The sequence below is a fragment of the Callithrix jacchus genome, chromosome 8 (assembly GCF_049354715.1).
Source record: "Callithrix jacchus isolate 240 chromosome 8, calJac240_pri, whole genome shotgun sequence".
Classification (NCBI taxonomy): domain Eukaryota; kingdom Metazoa; phylum Chordata; class Mammalia; order Primates; family Cebidae; genus Callithrix; species Callithrix jacchus.
Genome location: NC_133509.1, coordinates 37,742,018 through 37,762,355, shown reverse-complemented (window position 1 = coordinate 37,762,355; position 20,338 = coordinate 37,742,018). Strand labels below are relative to the sequence as shown.

Below are 20,338 nucleotides of genomic sequence, written 5' to 3'. Positions count from 1 at the left end.
CTCTGTTTCCTCCTTTATAAAGTAGGGCTGAGAACAGCATGTACCTAATTGGATCATTCTGAGGATTAATAATGCCTGTGAAACACTTCATGTAGTATCTAGCTTATAATAGGTGCTCAATTAATGTTAGCTATTATTATTATCATCATTACAGTAAATCTTAAATCTCTAGTTGTGAATCTGTACTTATAGAAAGCTACATGCTAAGGGTTATATGGAGATTTTATTAAATTTTTATATAATTTGTATTAACCAGTTCATGTAGAAAGGGAATGAATAATGAATTAGTAAAAATGTTATATTTCTTTCTGAAGCTATAGTGAGCCCTGGGAGGAATAAAGCTCTCAAATCAAATTTTCCAACTATCTGGACTTGATGAGCAAATTGGCTCAGCCAAGAGAAAAACAAACCCAAGGCTCTTTAGTATTTGTTTGAATCCTCTAACTTTGTTTTCAAGCTCTCTTGTGAGGACAAGCTTAAAAAAAATTGTGGGAAGAGTTTTTCTTTTTTCTCTTCTATTCTCTGGTTTTCTGCTTAAATGTCAATAAGTCCCAGAAGCTACAGGTCACCACCGGGTTTCAATAGGAAACCCCAGATTGGGACACATATTTTTCAATTGTATCAGAATGTGTTTTGGAGTCAACTCAGGAAATCTTGGAGGCTGAGGAAATCTTTTCTTTAAAGCTCTCCCCACTCATTGTTCTTTCCTTATGTCTTTAATGAATTGCTTTGGCTTCCAACTCATGGACCAGATTATGAAGAATGAAAGAAAATTAAGAAAGGAAGAAGCTTAAGTTATTGATTTAGCTTGAGGAAATTTTTCAGAGATTTCTGACCCAACCCCAAAAAACCCACAATGACCCTAAACCCCAAGTGATATTTCATGTTTGGATACATTGTTCAGCTTTTGGATCAGTTACCAGTCTTGCTCAGGAAATATCAGTCTGTATCACTGAGTTTTGTATAGGGACCCCAAATGCTCCATGGTGCTTCATCATTTCATGATTTTGAGGGTCCATAGCCAAGTGCCTGAGGCTGTTTTCTAAACCACATTTGGTGAAGGACAAAATACTCTGGAGTTAATTGAAGAAAGACTGTTGTATTTGTTAATTAGGGATTCATACTTGCTGTGATCACTCATGGGTCTAGTGGAAACTTGCTAACTCTTCCCTTTACTCTTGGTCTTATTAGCAGAGTTCATGCGTTCTCTACCTAAATATTAAGGTGTTATGAATTATTCACAAACTGATTTTTAGGAAAGGGTTGTAAATGACCTGTTTTCTTTTGCCTACTGGAAGTGGAAGGTGGATAATGTATAATTTATTATATTATGATGGAGAAGAGCTCACATTAGGAGTTGGGTGTGGCCTTTGAGGATCTGGAGTAGAATCAATAGGCATTTGCCAATTTTCTTTGAAAATGTTTAAAAAATTACTTCAAGATCCTCTTTTGAAATAATCATATTAGCAACTTTAAGACTGACAATTCAAGCTTGAGTTATTTCTTTCTTTTTTTTTTTTTTCCTATTTGTTATTTTTCCCTTTTCTTAAAAAAGGAATTTTCTGGTATTTTTCTGTTTACAATGTATTTTCCATCCATTTCCTCATGAAATGGTTATAACATGAAGTGGCATTATTTTACTGAGAAATCATAAGTAAGGAGAGGTATGAGTTAAAATGTTCTTGTATAGTTACAGAATGATCATTGGCTTTGTTGCCTCAAGGTCCAAGCATCTTTTTTCTTTTATGAGGACTCTTTCATCAAACTGTCATTTTATGGGTCCTAAAAATCTTCCTATTAAGAACAACACCTTAATTGAAGTTAAACATTTCTAGCAGGGGGCCAGACATGGTAGTTCACGCCTGTAATTCCAGCACTTTGGGAGGCCAAGGTAGGAGGATTGTTTAAGGCCAGGAGTTTGACACCAGTCTGGGAAACTGGTGAGATGCTGTCTCTACTTACTAAAAAAAAAAAAAAAATTATATCAAGGTAGTATTATGTCCCTCTCATCTTTTAAACTTGTTTCTTAGTGATCTGATTACACTTTTGGATGTTCTGTCTGTATCTCTCCTTTCCAAATGGAAAGAAAAGCATAAGTGGATATAGTTTTATTTTTAATGTGAACCAGGAGTGACTCCAATAAACCATCAGCCTTATGAGATAATTCTTTTTTTGCAGGGAAGTGTTGAGCTACAGATTAATTATTCTGAAATTTGGTTATTCTTTTTGGTAAATGTTTCTTAATATTTAACTGATTTATAAATGATTACTTCCTAAAATAAATGAGGTATTCTCATATATTATCTTGGGGAATGTAACTGGAAGTACATGGCTCAATGATTAGCATTCTATGAGTGCTTCATTGCTATCCTATTTAGTTGAGGAAGGCATCAAATTATATTGGATTTTATGATTTGGGGGGATTTAAGGCTATTTTCATCATCCTATATGGAGTAGCACTTTGAAGGCTTCCTTATCTATTTTTCTATATTCTGGAACAGATTCAAAACAAATGTCTAAGAGAATTCTGCCTCTGCTGATGGCTGTTATCTTGGATCACTAGAATGACAAAGGATGACTTCCTTCCTATCCAGGCACATGTCTTTGTTAGGCTCCTCAGGGGTCAAAAAATGATGCAAATACTATTACCAACTTTATTGTCTTATGGGTCTTGTACTCAGCCAGCAATACACTGTAGCAGCTCTTCAGGTATGTTCTAGGAAATTCAGTCTCAAGCTCATAGTCACATAGTATTTAGTACGATGAAGTTGATAGAAATAAGAATGATTACTCAGTGCACTTATAGCTTATGTATTCATTCAAATATCCCAAAATATATTCCTGGATGTAATCAAGTCAGCAGAGAATGAGTACAGAGACCCCATGACAGGCCCCTCTGAATTGTGTTTTGGGTTTGTTATAAAACACAGTTTTATAACACAGTCTGAGGTTTGTTACAAAACACAGTTCTAAGAAACTTATTTTATGTTCTTTATATCAAAAAATGACTTCGTTATCAGTATTTCTTAGGGAAATTAATGTCTGAGGCAAGAATAACCAATAATTGTACTTTTCCTGAGAAATTGATTTATTACCTACCAGAGTTATGAATAATTATACTTTTACTAATAAATTGACTTTATTACCTCACAGACTTTGTAAAATCAAGGGCAATATACAGGCATTCCTTTATTCTGTAGCATTTGTGGCACACCTGGATCAGGTGTGTGGGTCACTGGATTAGCCATTTTTATTATCATTCTTGACTCTCGTTGATTATCACTCTTGCTTCTATATCTTCTTCTACCATACTGTACTTTAAACATTTAAATGAGTATTTTTCCTATTGTACATTCTTTTTTGTAACATGTTTTATTTTAATTTTCATGAGTACACAGTAGGTGTGTATATGGATTATACATGAGATGTTTTGATACAGGCATGCAGTATATAGTGATCACATTATGTAAAATGGGGTATTCATTCCCTCAAGCATTTTCCTTTGTGTTGGCAACAATCCAATTATACGTTTAGTTATTTTAAAACATATAATTAAATTAATATTGACTATAGTCACCCTGTTGTGCTGTCAAATAGTAGGTCTTACTGTTGTACATTCTTGAGTAGCTGTTTTATAAATGGTCTTGTCTGTAAATACTTTTGCAGAGATGTCTTTATTTCTCCTTTACACTTAATTGAGTATTTGGCTGGGTATATAGAATTCCAAGTTTCAAAATACTTTTCTTTAAAACTGAAAGGATTCACTGCAATGTCTCCTAGCATCCTTATTGCTAGTGAGAAATGTCATGTTGGTCTGATTCTTGTGTTTCAGGCTAACCATTCCTTTTCTTTTGGAAGTTTTTGGGATTTTCTCCTTGTCCTTAGAGCTCAAAATTTTATGAAAGTTTGTGAGTTCATTTCATTCATTCCAATTGGTACTTGGTGGCCCTTCACTTTGAAGAGTTATGTCTTACTCTAGTGCAGGGCACCTTTCTTCTCTTTACTTGATTATTTTCTTCTATTCATTGTCTGTGTTTGCTTATCCTAAGTTTTCTCTTCACATTTCCCTCTCTTTGTCATTTTGATATAGATTTTATGAGATTCATCTAATCTGATCTGCCTTCTTGTCTACTCTACTCTCTAGTGTGTCCAGTAAATATTTTTAATTTCTAGGAATCTTTTCTTGTTCTCTGTTTTCTTTGTTTAAATTAGCTTGTTTTTGTTTCATGGATGCCATGTCTTTTTAAATATCCTGAGGTGTTGGGTTTGGTGGCTCATGCTTATAGTCCCCGCTATTCAAGAGGTTGTGATGAGATGACTGTTTGAACCCAGGAGTTTGAGACTGCAGCGAGCTACAATTGTGCCACTGCATACCAGCGTGGGTGACAGAGTGGTATGCAGTGGCACAATATAAAAAAAAAATCTCTAAAACAACCTACATATCTATGTATATATATCTTTAAGGCACTAATGAGAATTAAAAAGAAACACCAATCCCCCTTCTTTACCTGTTTTCAGGATTCTTTCTTCTTGTTGGATCCCGCATTTTTGTGTTCTTGGTTTTTCTCAGCTGTCTGGTGACTTACTATTACTGGTTTGTATTTACAAATAAAGGACTAGATAGATTAGTGCCATTGTCAGGGTCTTTTTCTCTGCCAGGTCTCTCCTTTGAGCAGGAGGGAACAGCCTGCTGACAGAGGCTTTTCTGTGGGTTAGTCAGGCAGTCTGGCAAATCCCACAATGGCCTCAGTCAGGCAGGCTTTCCGAGAGGCCAAGTGGGCCATAGCTATTATAGGGGAGGCAAAGCTCTTCCCTCTCAGGCCTGAATACCCACCCTTGGTTTCCTCCCCTGATGTGTTGCCTACTCTCTTTGTGGGCAAAGAAGGTGGTATGGGAGATCCCAACTGGTTCAGTTATTTTTTAATTACTCTGAGTGGTAATTTATTTATCATCAAATAGAGACACTTTTGAGAATGAAAGGGGAACCTATTGATTATTTTGCCAAGATAATAGGCATCACCTGGGCCTGTCACCCTGTCTGTAACATATTCTCAATCTTCATATTTACTGACGCTGGATTTAGAGCTGCTCTGGGCTCTATTGGGAAGATCACTCTTCTAATTCTTTTGGCTAGAGTTGTTCCTATATTTTTTCTCCCAGTCAGAATTATCTCATCTGCCTTCTATTTTATTCTCTAGGCTTTCTTCAAAATTTATGAACCTCTGCTATCCACTACTCTTGTTTTCCAGCACTGTTTGTTTTTATTCTTCAAAAAATGTATTGTGTCATTTCAGTGGGAGCTGAGAAAGAAGGGAGAAAAAAGACATACTTAACTTGACATCTTAAACCAGAAGCTCTTTTAGCTCTTTTAGTCCACTTTAAACATGCTCACTCACTGTATTTTATACATCATTATATGTTGCCTTACTCCCTTTTGGAGCTGGAGAAATTCAGTGATAATTGTGCAGGTGTGAGCTTACACTGGTATGTCATCAACCCCTTGGTGACTAGTTTCCTTTCATTACTCTTACATATGGAAGGATCCCATGATGTCTATCAAATATCAGGCATTGGGTCATTGAACCTCTGAGCCATTCTCAATGGGAATAGTTATAGTTATGGGGAATTTGTTTTTGAATTCCTCTTTTTTGCAGGACGTGACTTATTGCCAAAAGTTATTTCTGTTCACTTATACACTGTGGTAGCACACAGAAGAAAGTCAATTCCTGCTAAGATAATTTAGGTGTAGCATGGCCAGGTTAAAGACAGAAAACTATCTTAGAACCAAGTCCAGTATTTTGCGGAACTTAACGAATGGATGCTAAATTTTCTGCCAGAATTAATCCAAGAAGACTTGGTTCAGAAAGATGATAATTATTAGAAGCACAGAAGCAAAGATTAAGACTTAATAAGAAGGATTTAGAAGCAAAAAAGTGGGCGTCCTGGCTCTAATTAGGTTTTGTGGGACAAGAGCAATTTGGATTCCTGAAAGGGGATCCAAACTGACCTACCAGAAATTACTTGGCTGCTTTGGGAGCAGGCTAGTCCCTATCCTTTCAGAGTGTTCATGGAGATGCTGGACATGATGGTTTCTATGTGGCTTACAGAGTCAAAATTCTGTGTTTGGAGTGGGTAAAATTAGGTACAGAACTATAGAATTGCACTCTTGGATGTGCTTCATACTGAAAGTGCACAAACTAAGCTCAAGCCAATGAATATATCTGACTTTTGTTTTGCTGCTTTAATCTTCAAATTACATGCAGCATGCCTGTGGTCCAGGTTAACAGTTTGCCTTGCAGAAAGAGCCCTCACTCCTACCCTCCCAATAATATTTTTTGCTTTCCTTTCAGCAATTTTACTACTTCTGGGTTATGGTGGTGGTATATAAATAAATAATCTAGTTTTTTAAGCATTTAGATTTCCTCACCCTTCAAAGTACCACTTTGGGCTTGGATGTTTTATTTTATTTCATTTTATTTTATTTTTTGAGACAGAGTCTTGCTCTTGTCACCCGGGCTGGAGTGCAATGGCACAATCTCAGCTCACTGCAACCTCCACCTCCCAGGTTCAAGCTTCTCTCCTGCCTCAGCCTCCTGAGTAGTTGGGATTACAGGCACCCACCACCATGCCCGGCTGTTTTTTATTTATTTTTATTTTTTGGTATAGATGGGGTTTGACCAGGCTGGTCTTGAACTCCTGACCTTGTGATCTGCCCACCTCGGCCTCCCGAAGTGCTGAAATTACCGGTGTTAGCCCACGTGCCAGGCTGAGATTTGATGTTTTAATTCTTTGTTGGGGTATGAGCAAGAAAGAGACGATGGTGCTTTTAGGTCAGGGTTTGAGGTGTTTCCTTCAGGTGAGTGGTTGGTTGACAGATTGCTTCCTGGTGGGTTCTGGATTTCAAAGTTATAGATTAGGAGCAATTAGTTGTTTTTATCAGCAATTTGTTGAGCTGGACTAGAAAACAGGAACCATCCCAGGGAACTGGCTTTATTAGAGAGGCAAGAAGGACACCATGCAGATCATTACTGGACAGACAAAACACTCTACAAATGGTAGAAACCATCATAACTGAAGACAGGATGTCATTTGTCAGGAGCAGTCCTTAGAAGTGACCTTCAGTCTTGGGAGTTGAACCACCAGGGCTGCAAAGACAGATTCTGCTTGGACTTTTGGAAAAAATTTGTTCTTACAATTCATGGTACCTAGCATGCAAGGAGTGGCTGCTAAAATATATTCCTTCCTTCCTTCCTTCCTTCTCTCCCTCTTCATCTCTCATTTTCCTCATCTCCCTTCTGCTTCTAGCTCTTACACTTTCCTTTTGCTCTTCTCTCCTCCATCCCCAACATGTGTCTCCAAGTTACTTTCCACCATCCAGTCTCTTTTATCTCTCTTTTTGTAAGTGCCTTCTCTAAACTCAGACTCTTACTGCAATCCCTGTACCTTTTACCACCTGTCATCTACCCAGTTGGAGAACTGTGGGATTAAGGGAATCTAATGATGAGATGGTCAAGTCACTTGCCCTGAGAGTCCAGCATTCACAGCTGGTGCTTACCTTGCTGACTCTTTTCCCACAGTTTTCATCATTCTACCCTAAACCTTTGGTCAACTCTGGAAGTAACTCTTCAGTAAACATGGAACAAGAGCTCACTACTCTTACTACAAAACATGGTTCTGCTGCTGTTTCTGGGTCACTGTCTTTTCTTGCCTTCTGCAAATTTTTAGTCTACACTGTCATAATCTTTGGGTTTATTGTCCTTCTTATATTGTTATTTGTACTAGTGTTTGCATTTGCTTCCAGAAGATATTTTATTCTTTGGTCACTTCCAGCTAAGGGCAGGTCTTAGACTCCTGATTATGTGTCATTCCTCTTAATATGCCTGGGCTGCTTATAAATAATCACCTTGGGTTCTATGACCAAAGGTCAGCGACCTCTCTGGCCACTTCTGTATGGTTTTATTTGGCTATGTTATATTTTGGGACTTTGTAGCAACAAACTCCACAAAACATTCTTTTCCAGGATGCATTTGACTTTGTCAGCTTCTTTTCTTAGGAACCACTTGAAGTTAAGAGAAGCGGTCTTTGCAGAGCTAAAGGGACATAGAAATTGGAGAGACATAATGTTTTGCTTTATGGTTGGCATTAGAAGGACAGTGAGAAACATTGTAGCTTTCCATTTTGAGACTTTCCAACACATGTTCCAACATGTACACTGGAAAGAGCCAATGCCCTTCAAATTTGAAAGGAAAGAATTCTTGCAACCTTGTTAACAAAGCAACCTAAGTGATGTTGTTTTAATGAGTTATATGTTTCTATGGGCCTACAATTTAATTTCATACCTGATTGCTCTCTCTTTAGAAGTGGAACGGATAGTGAAAGCCAATGACCATGAATATAATGAAAAGTTCCAGTATGCGGTGAGTAAAACACACATAATATGTACATACTGGGGTAGGTCTTACCTAAGGACAGTGGAATGCATGTCTTCTAGAACTTTCTGATTTCATCAAAAACTTTCTGTGTTGGCCCATTTTAATAGCAAGGTGCCATATGTTTCCATAAATACAGATTTTAGCGATGTTTACAAACTTACTTCTCTCCCACAAAGAGTAGTTGGTATGCTTATTGTCATGGGAAGACGATAAAATCTCTTCTTTGTCAAAAATTGATGTTTAGATCATTTTGGTTAGTAGTATACATGGGAATAATATGAAAATGAACCTTTTTTGTAGTACTTGGTGATGGATGTAGTGACGTTAGCTAGTGGTTGATAAATGGCATTTGAGGGGTTTTCTCTAAGCAACTCAAGCTGAATGTGGAAGAATATACATAGGTTAAGGGTCCCAGGTCCTGAATGATTGTATTTACAGAATGATTACATGTGTGGGCTTTAAGCTTGTACTGAACAATTTGTTTTAAGTGAAGACTTTCTTCATTGATGTAAGGAATATTTATTGAATGTCTACTAAGTGACTGGAATTATCTTAGGCTACATTGGTAAACAACTTCATGAATGACATCATGGGCTTTTGTAAAGATTATATTCTTCTGTGACTCAATCTAAGTTACTACCTAGAATCTTTCATAAGCTCTAAAATAGACAATTGGTGGAGTTGTTTCTGTAGGTGACATGTGGCCTATAAGACCTGTTATGTGATTGAGTTTACCAGCACATTTAATGAAATAAAGTCTCAATTCAAAGAAGGGTGTGATGGCTATTAAAGCATAGAAATATGAGAGTCTCAGGGACAAAATTTGGCAGTGTCCATTAGGCATTAGCTATAGGAGAATTTTGGTCCATGGAGTTTTTTGTGTTTTGTTCCTATTGGCAGATCTTTCCCATATGGAGATGAATGCTTTGGGCTATTATATTATAGCTTGATATTTAGGAGAGGTAGCTAACAGTTTCTTTTTTCTCATGCTGAGCTAGTCATGCAAACTTGTGATTATAATTTGATTTTCAATGTAGGTTTCTGTATAGGAATTCAGTATGCCATCTCTTTTTTTTTTTTTTTTTTTTTTTGAGATGGAGTTTTGCTCTTGTTACCCAGGCTGGAGTGCAATGGCGCGATCTCGGCTCACCGCAACCTCCACCTCCAGGGTTCAAGCAATTCTCCTGCCTCAGCCTCCTGAGTGGCTGGGACTACAGGCATGCACCACCATGCCCAGCTAGTTTTTTGTATTTTTAGTAGAGACGGTGTTTCACCTTGTTGACCAGGATGGTCTCAATCTCTTGGCCTCGTGATCCACCCGCCTTGGCCTCCCAAAGTGCTGGGATTATAGGTGTGAACCACCGCACCCGGCCTCAGTATGCCATCTCTATGACAGATTTCTCATTGTAGAACAATATACTGACACTCTGATTTTATTTATCAGTCTTGTAAGCTTGGTTAAAGTAAGCCACTCAAGACAAGAAATACCTCTCAGGAGGCTGATAAACATGCTTCTTAGCCTGGGGAAGGGAGGAGCTATAATTCCCTAAGGTGACGAATGTCACTCTTTATGGCCTCCTGACATATGGTCATTCAGCCCTCCTGGTAAACACCAGACATGGCCCCATGCCTTTCCATCCATCCTATAGCCAGTCCTTTAACTGTATAGAATGACCTCTGAAAACCTTGATCATCAAGTCCCAAATCAGAGAACTAGATACATGTATATTTAAGATCTTGAGAGAAAACCCCAGCAATAACTGATCTGCTATGGGGTAATTATGCATTTAAGTACTTGGCTGCATTTACTTGCTTTCCAGTGTATAACAAGTATTTTCCTTCTGTGAGTAATAACCCTATAAGAAAAGCCTTATTTTGTTTGTGCTTTATAAATGGTATGCTCTTTTCAATTTACAATTATTTTTGCTTAATTAATGGAATATTGCAGACTGACAGAGAAGTATGGGGGATAACAACATACCATGTGCCTACCACCCATAATGAATAGATGTTAACAGTTTGCCATGATTGCTTCAGATCTTTCTTTCCTTTAAAAGTCATAATATGCTAATGATATAGAGAAAATTTTCTTTTGAGCTTTCATGATACTGAACAAAAGCACATGTGTTCGGCTGTGGCTCTTTTCTGTCGGGTTTCCTAATAATGACAAGGCAGTAGAAGAGTATCCTGTGGCCACAGGAGATTGAACAAGGCAGCTCCATCTCTGAGTTAAAACATACCAAGATAAGAACAAAATCTATGGGTTGACAAAACCAAGAATGACAGCAAAAGTTGAGAAAGAAAAGCTACAGAGCAGAGAGGGGCGCAGATATCCCAGATCAAAGGACTTCCATTGTGTCTCAGAGGGAATGAACAGCTGCCATGCTCCTAGAAGGAGCACAGGACCTCCCACTACACCTGGCTGATGTTTCCTTGATTCTGGAACACCCAAAAAGATGACTGACCTTGCAGTGATCTGTGGAGCCTCTCTCAGCCCCAGTCTATTCTGCTATATGTTGGGGATAATCAAAGTACCTTTTTCATAGAGTTACTGTAAGGAGCAAAGTAGATAAAATACAACAGCCCTATGAGCGAGTCTAAGTAGAACTGGCGTTTGAACCTATGCCTATCTGATTTTAAGCTTTATTTTTTAAAGCCCTAAATAGAATATCCTTTTAAGAAAGACAACATCCTGGGGTCTTTTGCTCGGTCTTCCCCAGCCTTAAAGAGTATTATTCCAAATGGAAATGATTTGGAGAGGCTTCAACATATCCCAGGGAGAATGCTCATAATAATTGAAGAAGTAATATCTCCACCAAAAAGCTGAAAAGGAGTTGGGGATAAACCAAAACCTGTTATGTAAAAGATGAAAGGAGAAATGAAATTCCCTCAAATGTAGTGGAAAAAGTATTTTAGGATAAGATATAATGTAGGTTGAATCCTTTCTCTCTCATTGTTACCTCGGGATCTCAATATCCTTATTTCTCTGAGCATCAGTTGTTTCATCTATGAAATGGGGGAATTTTTCTCATAGGATTATTAACTAAAGGGTTAAATTATACAATTTATATAACATATTTGATAATAAGACTAGCTGAATTTATTACATACTTATTGTGTACCAGATCCTGTGCTAAGCTTTTTATATGGATTTTTCTCTTAAATCTGATAAGGCTGTGGGCAAGTACTCATAGTAAATTTTAGATATAAAGCAATGGATAAACCATATCAGTAATAGTAATAATAAAATTATAAAATTGATAATTTATAACATCAATTTTAAATTGATAATTTGTAACTTATCAATTATAAATTGATAAATGTAAAATTTCAGATATTGAACAGTTATATAAACTTGTAAACATTTTGTGGCAGATAATATGCCAACAAATGAGCAAATCTGTGATACTAAAGGTGTAAAAGTTGCTGATAAATTATGCAGATGATGTAATAGTAGAGAAAGCAATGCACCAAAACAAGAGGACTAACAGTGTAAACCATTGTGGTAGTAGAGGCCACCTTCCCAGATAAGCCATGTTGAAATGACAGTCATTCAGTGAGAAGGTTATTGATTACCTACTCTGTGCAGAGCATTTGATGAGTTTTGGAATTTTTCTTACAATCTCAGCATGGACATTGACGGATACCTACTTAATTGTGATAGTAATAATAAAGATAGTGATAATAATAGCTTAAAACAGGTCAGGCTAACCATATGAAAGGCATGGTTTTGAGCACTCTACTATATGAAACATATTTAATCTTATAACTAGTCCATGAACTACTGTTATTTCTTACTTATTATCTTTTTTTTAATATATTAAAACATTAAGCCATAGAGATCTTACTTAAATTACTTGCTCAGGGTCACACAGATGATAGCTTACATCTATATAGCTTAAACTCAACTGTGGACCAGGTGCTTTGAACATATTTCAATCTTCCACAAAACCCACTGAGATAAAGATGGGGCTCCAATTAGTAAGTTGTCTAAGTCATGCAACTAAGAGGTAGCAAAACTGGAATTCTAATGCAGATTGGCCACATTCTAAAACCTATGTTTTTTTTGGTGATGTCATGTGGTTCTTTTGACCAATCTTGGAAAACAGACCAAAAAAAAAAAAAAATACAAACAAAACAACCAACCAAACAACAACAACAACAAAACAAACCCCAATCACTTCCCCTTCCCTCATGTAACCACTGGTAAATATACTCTAAAGACAAAGGTAGATAAAGAAACACAGTTTTACAATGTGAGGCTAAGAACAGCCTTAAATATTACCCTGGGCTTTTGTAGGTAAGAATTTGGGAGAAAAATTTACAGATAGCTGAGATAAATTGCGTGATTTACAGAAACATTAAACCTGGCCAAGCAAACTTTTTTCCTGGAAGACTGGCCAAAGATGCTTCAGTAGTTTGAGAACCTTCATTTATCAACAAACTCTAAAGCTGCAAATCACAGTACAGGACATAGCACAGCTTAAAAGTGATCAAAAGCACTTTTGAGAGATAAAGGGTTTAGAACATAAAAGATAAATTTAATGATTCTAAGTCAAATTAATTGGTAAATTAGACATGGTACTGTGAGAACTGGAAGGTAAAAACATAGAATTGCAATAGGGATTTAGACTGCCAAAATGTGTAGAACAAAATGAGATTGAAGAGTGGAGGGAGAGTGAGCCAAGTGCTAGAATTATTATTCTCATTAGAAGGGAGTTCAATGTTTTCTTGGTTAATAATAGGAATGAATAATAGAAGTAATGAAAACAGTTGTATTAAAACATGTTAATGTTGATAATGGTAAAAAAAAATTGTGAGTGAGTTAAACATCCAGACTCATTTCTGTTAAGAGAATTTCAGAGTGAATGGTAGAAGTGGTGAAAACAGTTGAATTGTATTAAAATGTATTAATGTCAAAAGATGTTAGAAAGTGTTAGTTTAATTATAGCTATTTTCTGATTTTGTTTAAAAGTTTAAAAAAAATGATGATGGAAAGCACTGGTTCCCACTGGTTCTTTTTCTTTCACTCTGTTTCACACAGGCCCAGGCACGATCTGTCCCCATTCAATTCTCTTGAACAGAATTTGAGAAGGGAGATGAACTCATTTGAGTGATGAGAAACTTATTCTGTCTCAAACTCAGAAAATTCAGTAAAGCGAAACACTTAATAAATTTTATCTGAATATATATATTTGAGACGTAGTCTCGCTCTGTTGCAGGCTGGGGTGCAGTGGTATGATCTTGGCTCACTACAACCTCCACCTCCTGGGTTCAAGTGATCTCCTGCCTCAGCCTCCCGAGTAGCTGGGACTACAGGCATCCGCCAACACATCTGGCTAATTTTTGTATTTTTAGTAGAGATGGGGTTTCACCATGTTGGCCAGGATGGTCTCGATCTCTTGACCTCGTGATCTGCCTGTCTTGGCCTCCCAAAGTGCTGGGATTATAGGCATGAGCCACCACACCTGGCCTATCTGAATATATTTAATGCACAAAGGTAGATGGGCAATTTTTAAAGGATTTTTTTCCTGAGGGGAATTATTTATCCCATTTAGGAAGTACATAGGATTATGTAAATTGGTGAAGGTTTAACCAATAGTTTTACGTTCTTAGAAAACTCCCACCCAAAAATTATTATTCTAATTGTGTGATTTATTCCTAGAATCTGAAAATGCCTTGTTGATATCATGGTTATTGAATGAAATCTATTGCCGTTCTGGTGATTTTTGTGGTTGGTAAAACGATGCCCATTTGGATTTTCCAAAGTGTTCATTCAGTGCAACAATATGGTTGAGTGCCTCCAACTCCCAGCAGTCAGTGCTACAATCACACCACTAAGCTCGCTGCAACATGAACTCCTTTTATTTCCCTCCCACCCATTAAAACAAGACTGTACATTTCCATAGTTAGGAAACTTCTCTTTCCTCTTAACTCAGAATCTAAGTGGTTGAGAGTAGAGTAGAAAAATATGGTTCACCGTCATTCTGAGTATGTGAGCTGAGATGATCACTGGGCCTCTTTAGGCCCACATAATAATGATGTATCTGTGTTTCTTTGAGAAAAGAATGACTTAACAGGCAAATTTCATGTTCCTGTGTGTGGGGTGCATAGACAATTAATTGTTCCCTTTTCTTTTATAGAAATAAAAATCATTTTCAAAAATTAATATTCACAACATACCTGCTCTATACCTAGCAACATGTATGTTTGTTGCCTTTTCCTTATTTACTTTCCAAAGAGTATTTGAGGTAATGTAAAAAAGCATATAAAGCTCAAAGGGATAACAATATATGAAGAAGCCAATATAGGAAAAATATGTTTAGGTGGACCCCAAAGTACGTGCTACAAGGACCTTTCAAGGACCTGCCTGCTTAGACTAGCAGTGTGTTGAGTGCTACTGGAACTATTAAGAAAGGGGATAAAACTTTTGCATTCCACCTTTGAGGAGCAAATTTAATCTACTCAGGAAGAGAAGCCCAGCACAGTAGAATGAACCTAATAATAGGTAAGAATGAAAAGATGCTGCAAAATTCTAATTTTGTGATGTGGCCTGTAAATGCTAGGGAAAGGAGAGCTCAAAGTACAAGAAAATATTTGAGGAAGTTTTGCCAGAGGGAATGGGAAATGATTCATGCCTTGTTTGTTTATTTGTACCACTAACGTTAGCAAGGAGAGGCAGGAGCAAAAGCCTGTAGTCGGACCTTAGACTACAGGCTAAGAGAGTGAGAGTGTGTCATGAGGAAATATGGCTTGGGTAGGTGAGACCAGACTATTTAAAAAAAGAGTTTAAATATGAGGTAATTGACTGTCAGGAACTGGGGAGTCACAAAGTGAAAAGGGATTTATTTGCCCTCCAGATAAAATAGGCCAGATACCCAAATGGAAATGGCCAGGTTAATATGGAACAGAAGTTGGATGTGGTGAGAGCTGTAGATTTAAGAATATCAGCTGGAAGGAGATGCTTAAAGTTAGGAGAGAAGTGGGACTACTCGTTAAGCAGTGATGGAACGTGTTGAATGTGAGGTATGGGGAAACTCAGTTTGTTAGAGAGTGGGAGGGAGAGAATTTAAGGAGTGGAGGACAGAAGGATGGAGATGAAGGAAGAGAGGATGGTGGAGGAAAGTGTTAAGGGAGGGAATGGTCTTAGGAAAGAGGGAATGGTGAACAGGTCTAATGGTAGGTGCCCATGAGGTTAAGAACTAAGGGAAAGCATCTTTAATAGAAGGAAGTAACTGGAGGACTTCAAGAAAGCAGTTTTAATTTTTTAAGAAAGTTGAGGCTTGAAAGTCAGAGGGCAGAAAAAACCCCACAAACTGTAAAAAAAAAAAAATAAATAAAAAGAGGGAGTGAGGTTGAATTAATTTAATTATTAGCTTGCAATAAAAAGGAGAGAAACAGTAGAAAACCCTTCAGGCTTACTGAAATTTGGTCAACCATTTTAAAATCAATCTTTCACATATTTTGGCTTTTTAGGTATGTATTTAAAATCCATGGAAGGGTAAAACTCCACAAATATTTTATTTGGGAGACTCTAGGGATGTCATCATATTGAAACACATCCCCAGACTGATGGGACATTTGGGTTTCTCTATCTTTTCTTCTTGAGCAGCATAGTTGTACTGCCCACATGACATAGATCCTCACCTATAGGCCTGATGACCAGGGCAATTCATGCACCAGATGAAGAATATAGATGATGACAAGCAATGTGACAAGTTGGAATTAGTCACGGAAAGCACCAGTAACTTGTATTTGTTATGGGTTTTTCGTTGTTAGTTGTTGCTTTTTTGTATTGGGGCATCACCATGGTAACTGGCTTTTAGCAAACATTGAAAATGGCTTCTGTTTTGTGTGCTGTTAATATCTGTGTATGTTATTCTAAGTTTGACACGGCAGAGGTTTTAATTTTTTCTTTATAAATAATTTACTTGTAGAAGAAAAGATATTTTTGGACATCTCTCAAATTCATTTTCTTTTTGGATTGAAGAATATAAAAGCATAAATATTTTTTAAACTTTTTGACATCTGGTTTGTTTAAATAGTGTTATTCTTTGGCTAAGCATTTGTCTGACTTCTTGTTTCTCTAATTTATTTGCCTGTTTTAATCTTTTTTTTCCTAGCCTCTGAATTTCTATTCCTAAATGTTCTAAAATGGCACATTAAGGTAATTAAATAATTTACTTAAGTTCTCTGAGGTGTTTGTAATTTACCTGTTCCAGGCTTTACATAATTTCAAGCATCCTCATAAACCACTTCCCACTCCATCTGCTTTGAGAAGTAAAGTTTTAGTAAAAAAATACAGATTTATTTTTACTTCTACTTTCTTTACCGCAATGGTACAAAACTGAAAAGTATGCAAGCAATATGTAATTGGAATTATAAGAGTTAAAATTAGCAGTGTTTGATGAAAGAATTTTGCTCTATTATAGCTTGGCTATAATGCAATAAATTTAAGATTGAGAAATGAAAAGATGACATAGAAGAGTAAGTTATTTGTGAAAAAGGAACTATAAATGCAGTTTCCTTTGTTGGCAAATACTTCATGAGAATAATCCATAAATCAACTGTGTGGATGAAATTGGGCAAGTTCAGTAACAATTGAGAGTTTAACGGAAAAACCACGAACCCCAACGGTCTCAAAGTGGTTTTTATCTTGTTTTGTAATCTTCTTTACTGGACCAAATGCTCTGGTTCTCGGAATCAAATTGCTAAAAGATTATAACAATCATCTTTTATATTTTGTTGTTGAAAGATCAAATCATTTATGTAAAAAGGTAGTCTTGAATTCATGTCCACTATTATGAAACCAGTGCCCAGATTACTGTCACATTTTATACCTGACATTCTATGTAGTTTCTTTTCTGTGACAAATAAAAATTGTGTATACTTATGGTGCATAACGTGATGTTTTGAAATATGTGTACATTACAAGATGGCTAAATTGAGCTAATTAACATATGCCTTGTCTCACATAACTTACCATTTTTTTGGGAGATGGGAACACTTAAAATCTACTGTCTTAGCAATTATCAAGTGATATGATTTGGATCTGTGTTGCCACCAAATCTCATGTGTAATTATAATCCCCAGTGTTGGAGGTGAGGCCTGGTAGAAGGTGACTGGATTATGAGGATGCAGTTCTCGTGAGTGGATTAGCACCATCTCCTCAGTGCTGTTCTCCTGATAGTGAGAGTGAGTTGTCCTCTGAGTGAGATCTGGTTGTTTTAAAGTGTGCAGCACCACCTCCTTCTCTCTTTTGCTCCTGCTTCGACCATGTAAGATATGTCTGCTTTCCTTTTGCCTTCTGCCATGATTCCACATTTCTTGAGCCCCAGAAGCAGAAGCCAGAATGCTTCCTGTACAGCCTGCAGAACGATGAGCCAATTAAACATCTTGTCGTTATAAATTACCAGTCTCAGGTATTTTGTTATAGTAGCATGACTAATATATCAAGTATACAATATGCAGGTTTGATACAAAAGCAAGCTACTTAGGCATTGAAGTTAAACTTGAAGATACTATAATACTTTAAAAATGATCCAAGACTTGGGTTATATACATGTGAATAAATCCATGTCTGTTGCATAAGTGTGTACACAGGGGTAAGGTTGTAGTTGTGAGGAAGTGTATACAGTTTTGTAAGAATGTTCTTGCTTGAATAATGAGAGACTGTTCTCAGAGGAATTAAGCAGAGGAGAGCAATCAGAGTCACATGGTGAGATTGGTGACCTAAATCTCTAGCTCCTGATACCCTTAGCTTGGTGTCTCTAGCAGCCCTGATTGTGGGTTTTATGTATACTTCTTGGTTGTCAATCCTGTGAATCAGGACCATATTATTACAGATGTGGCTGTTCAGGTGTCATCTAGATATGTTATAGATGGTGACATCATCCTATAACAATTGTCTGAAAGTTTAGGGAAGAAGGCCTTTTTTATACAAAAGGAAAACTTGATTTCTTAGGCACCGCAAGGAAATTAGCTTCAGTAATAATATACTGTGGCATCTCAGTTTGGAATTATCCTTTAAAACCTGTCCATTTAATTCTCTATATACAGAATTCTAACCAACTACATATCCTCTCTGTGCTTATATCCCTCTAGAAGAGGGGACCTCATTACCTCCTCAAACAGCCTTTTCCATATTTTGGTAGTTTTAATCATTTGGCAATTTTTCATCAATTGAGCCAAATTGATATTCTCTTGCTTTATTTTCCATTGTTTTAGCTTTTCTTCAGAGGCCAAAGCAGAGCAAACATGTCTTCTGTTTTATGTAATAACACTTCTGATATTTGTGTTTAAAATATCAATCATGAATTAGTTGAATAAACCCATCTCCAGGAAAATCACCTGCTATTCCTTTTCTTTTCAAAGAGCCTCAGCTTTTCTATAACTTCTTCAAGTGGGTTGCTCCAAAGTCAAACACAGTATTCTAGAATTTATTTGACCATTTTGAAGTACAGAAAGATTATTAATGGAGTCTAAGACTGCACTATCTTTTCAGTGACTGTTGAGTCTATGAATCTCTTATTTTTATTGTTAATAATAAAGACTATGTCACATTTATATCCATATCTTGCTTGTCATAGGGCTTGTTGGCACATAATAGGCACTTACTCTGTCATTAAACTATTCCTTTTATTTTTGTGTCTATGTGGACTTAGTGTATCTCTGCATTGTCTTTGATATTTAAACAAATGGGCATTAAATCAGAAGCTTTGGGAGTGGGGTTCAGGCATTTTTTTTTAAAGCTTTTCTAGTGATTCCAATGGGACAACCCAAATTAATCACTGATCTAAGTTAGTAATAAAAATGCTGAGCACAACACAGTTAAGAACATGTATCTTATCACTAGAGACGTCCCTGTAGGTTGCTGCTGGGCTGTTAAGCATTATGTCTTGTTTACTTGTTCCAATTTCTATAATGAACTGTTCCAATTTCTATAAAAAATTGGGTGCTGGCAGCCCAATTTTTGTTTAATTATTTAGTAATATTGCTCTCTGTCTTTATAAGCAGAAAGGCTTTTTTAAAAAAACTTATCTATTACAGTGCTGATTTAGATGACTTCTATGTATATGGAAGCAGAAGGATAGAATGAATAATTGAGCTTTGAAGATTCCTCCCTAAGTCATGTTCCTACAATTCTTGCAAACCACTTAGTTCCATGTTAGATATTTCAAAGAGTCTTGTAGGCCCAATACCACAAAAAAGCCATTGTCCTAAGAAAGACTTTTACGAGGTTAGAAGCACAAATGAGCTGAACTTCTTCATAATGCTTTGCAGAGAAAGCATTATTCAGACTTTTCTAGGTGAGAAAATGAGCTAAAGGGATATTTGATTTTTTTTTCTCCCTTGCACTCTGATATGAGACAATTAATAAAATGCATGTCATGCTAAATAATGTGAAAAATCTATAGGCTAGTGCCTATCTTTCTTTGGTAAAAGTACTTCTTTAGGTTATGTACTGAAAATTATTGTCATGGGTCACTAGTTATGAAAAATTATATTAGCTTATGTTATTATCTCATGAGTGGAATTTTCTTCTCGTGTATCATTTTGTATTTTTTACAGTTGAGTTCATTAGCCCTATTGTATTAGGCTGTTCTTGCATTGCCATAAAGAAGTACCTGAGACTGGGTAATTTATAAGAAAAGAGGATTAATTGACTGGGTTCTGCAGGATGTATAGGAGGCATAGTGGCATCTGCTTCTAGGGAGGCCTGAGGAAGCTTCCATTCATGGTGGAAGATGAAGGGGAAACAGGCACATCACATGGTGAAAGCAGGAGCAAGAGTTTGAGTGGGAAGGTGACACACACTTTTAAATGACCAGATCTCACTAGAACTCACTCACTGTTGTAAGGACAGTACCATGGGGGATAGTGCTAAGCCATCCCTGAGAAACCGC

At 36.7% G+C, this 20,338-nt stretch overlaps 1 protein-coding gene across 3 annotated transcripts in view; it reads left to right on the top strand.

The window, feature by feature from the left end:
- Positions 1–20,338, top strand: part of ATP8B4 (ATPase phospholipid transporting 8B4 (putative)) — a 272,389-nt gene that overhangs the window by 40,632 nt on the left and 211,419 nt on the right. For all 3 annotated transcript variants that reach the window (XM_078334229.1, XM_054239635.2, XM_017976839.4), the window contains exon 3: positions 8,359–8,417. In XM_078334229.1, coding sequence (XP_078190355.1) covers positions 8,359–8,417 — 59 coding nt within the window. The remainder of the gene's footprint in view (positions 1–8,358; positions 8,418–20,338) is intronic.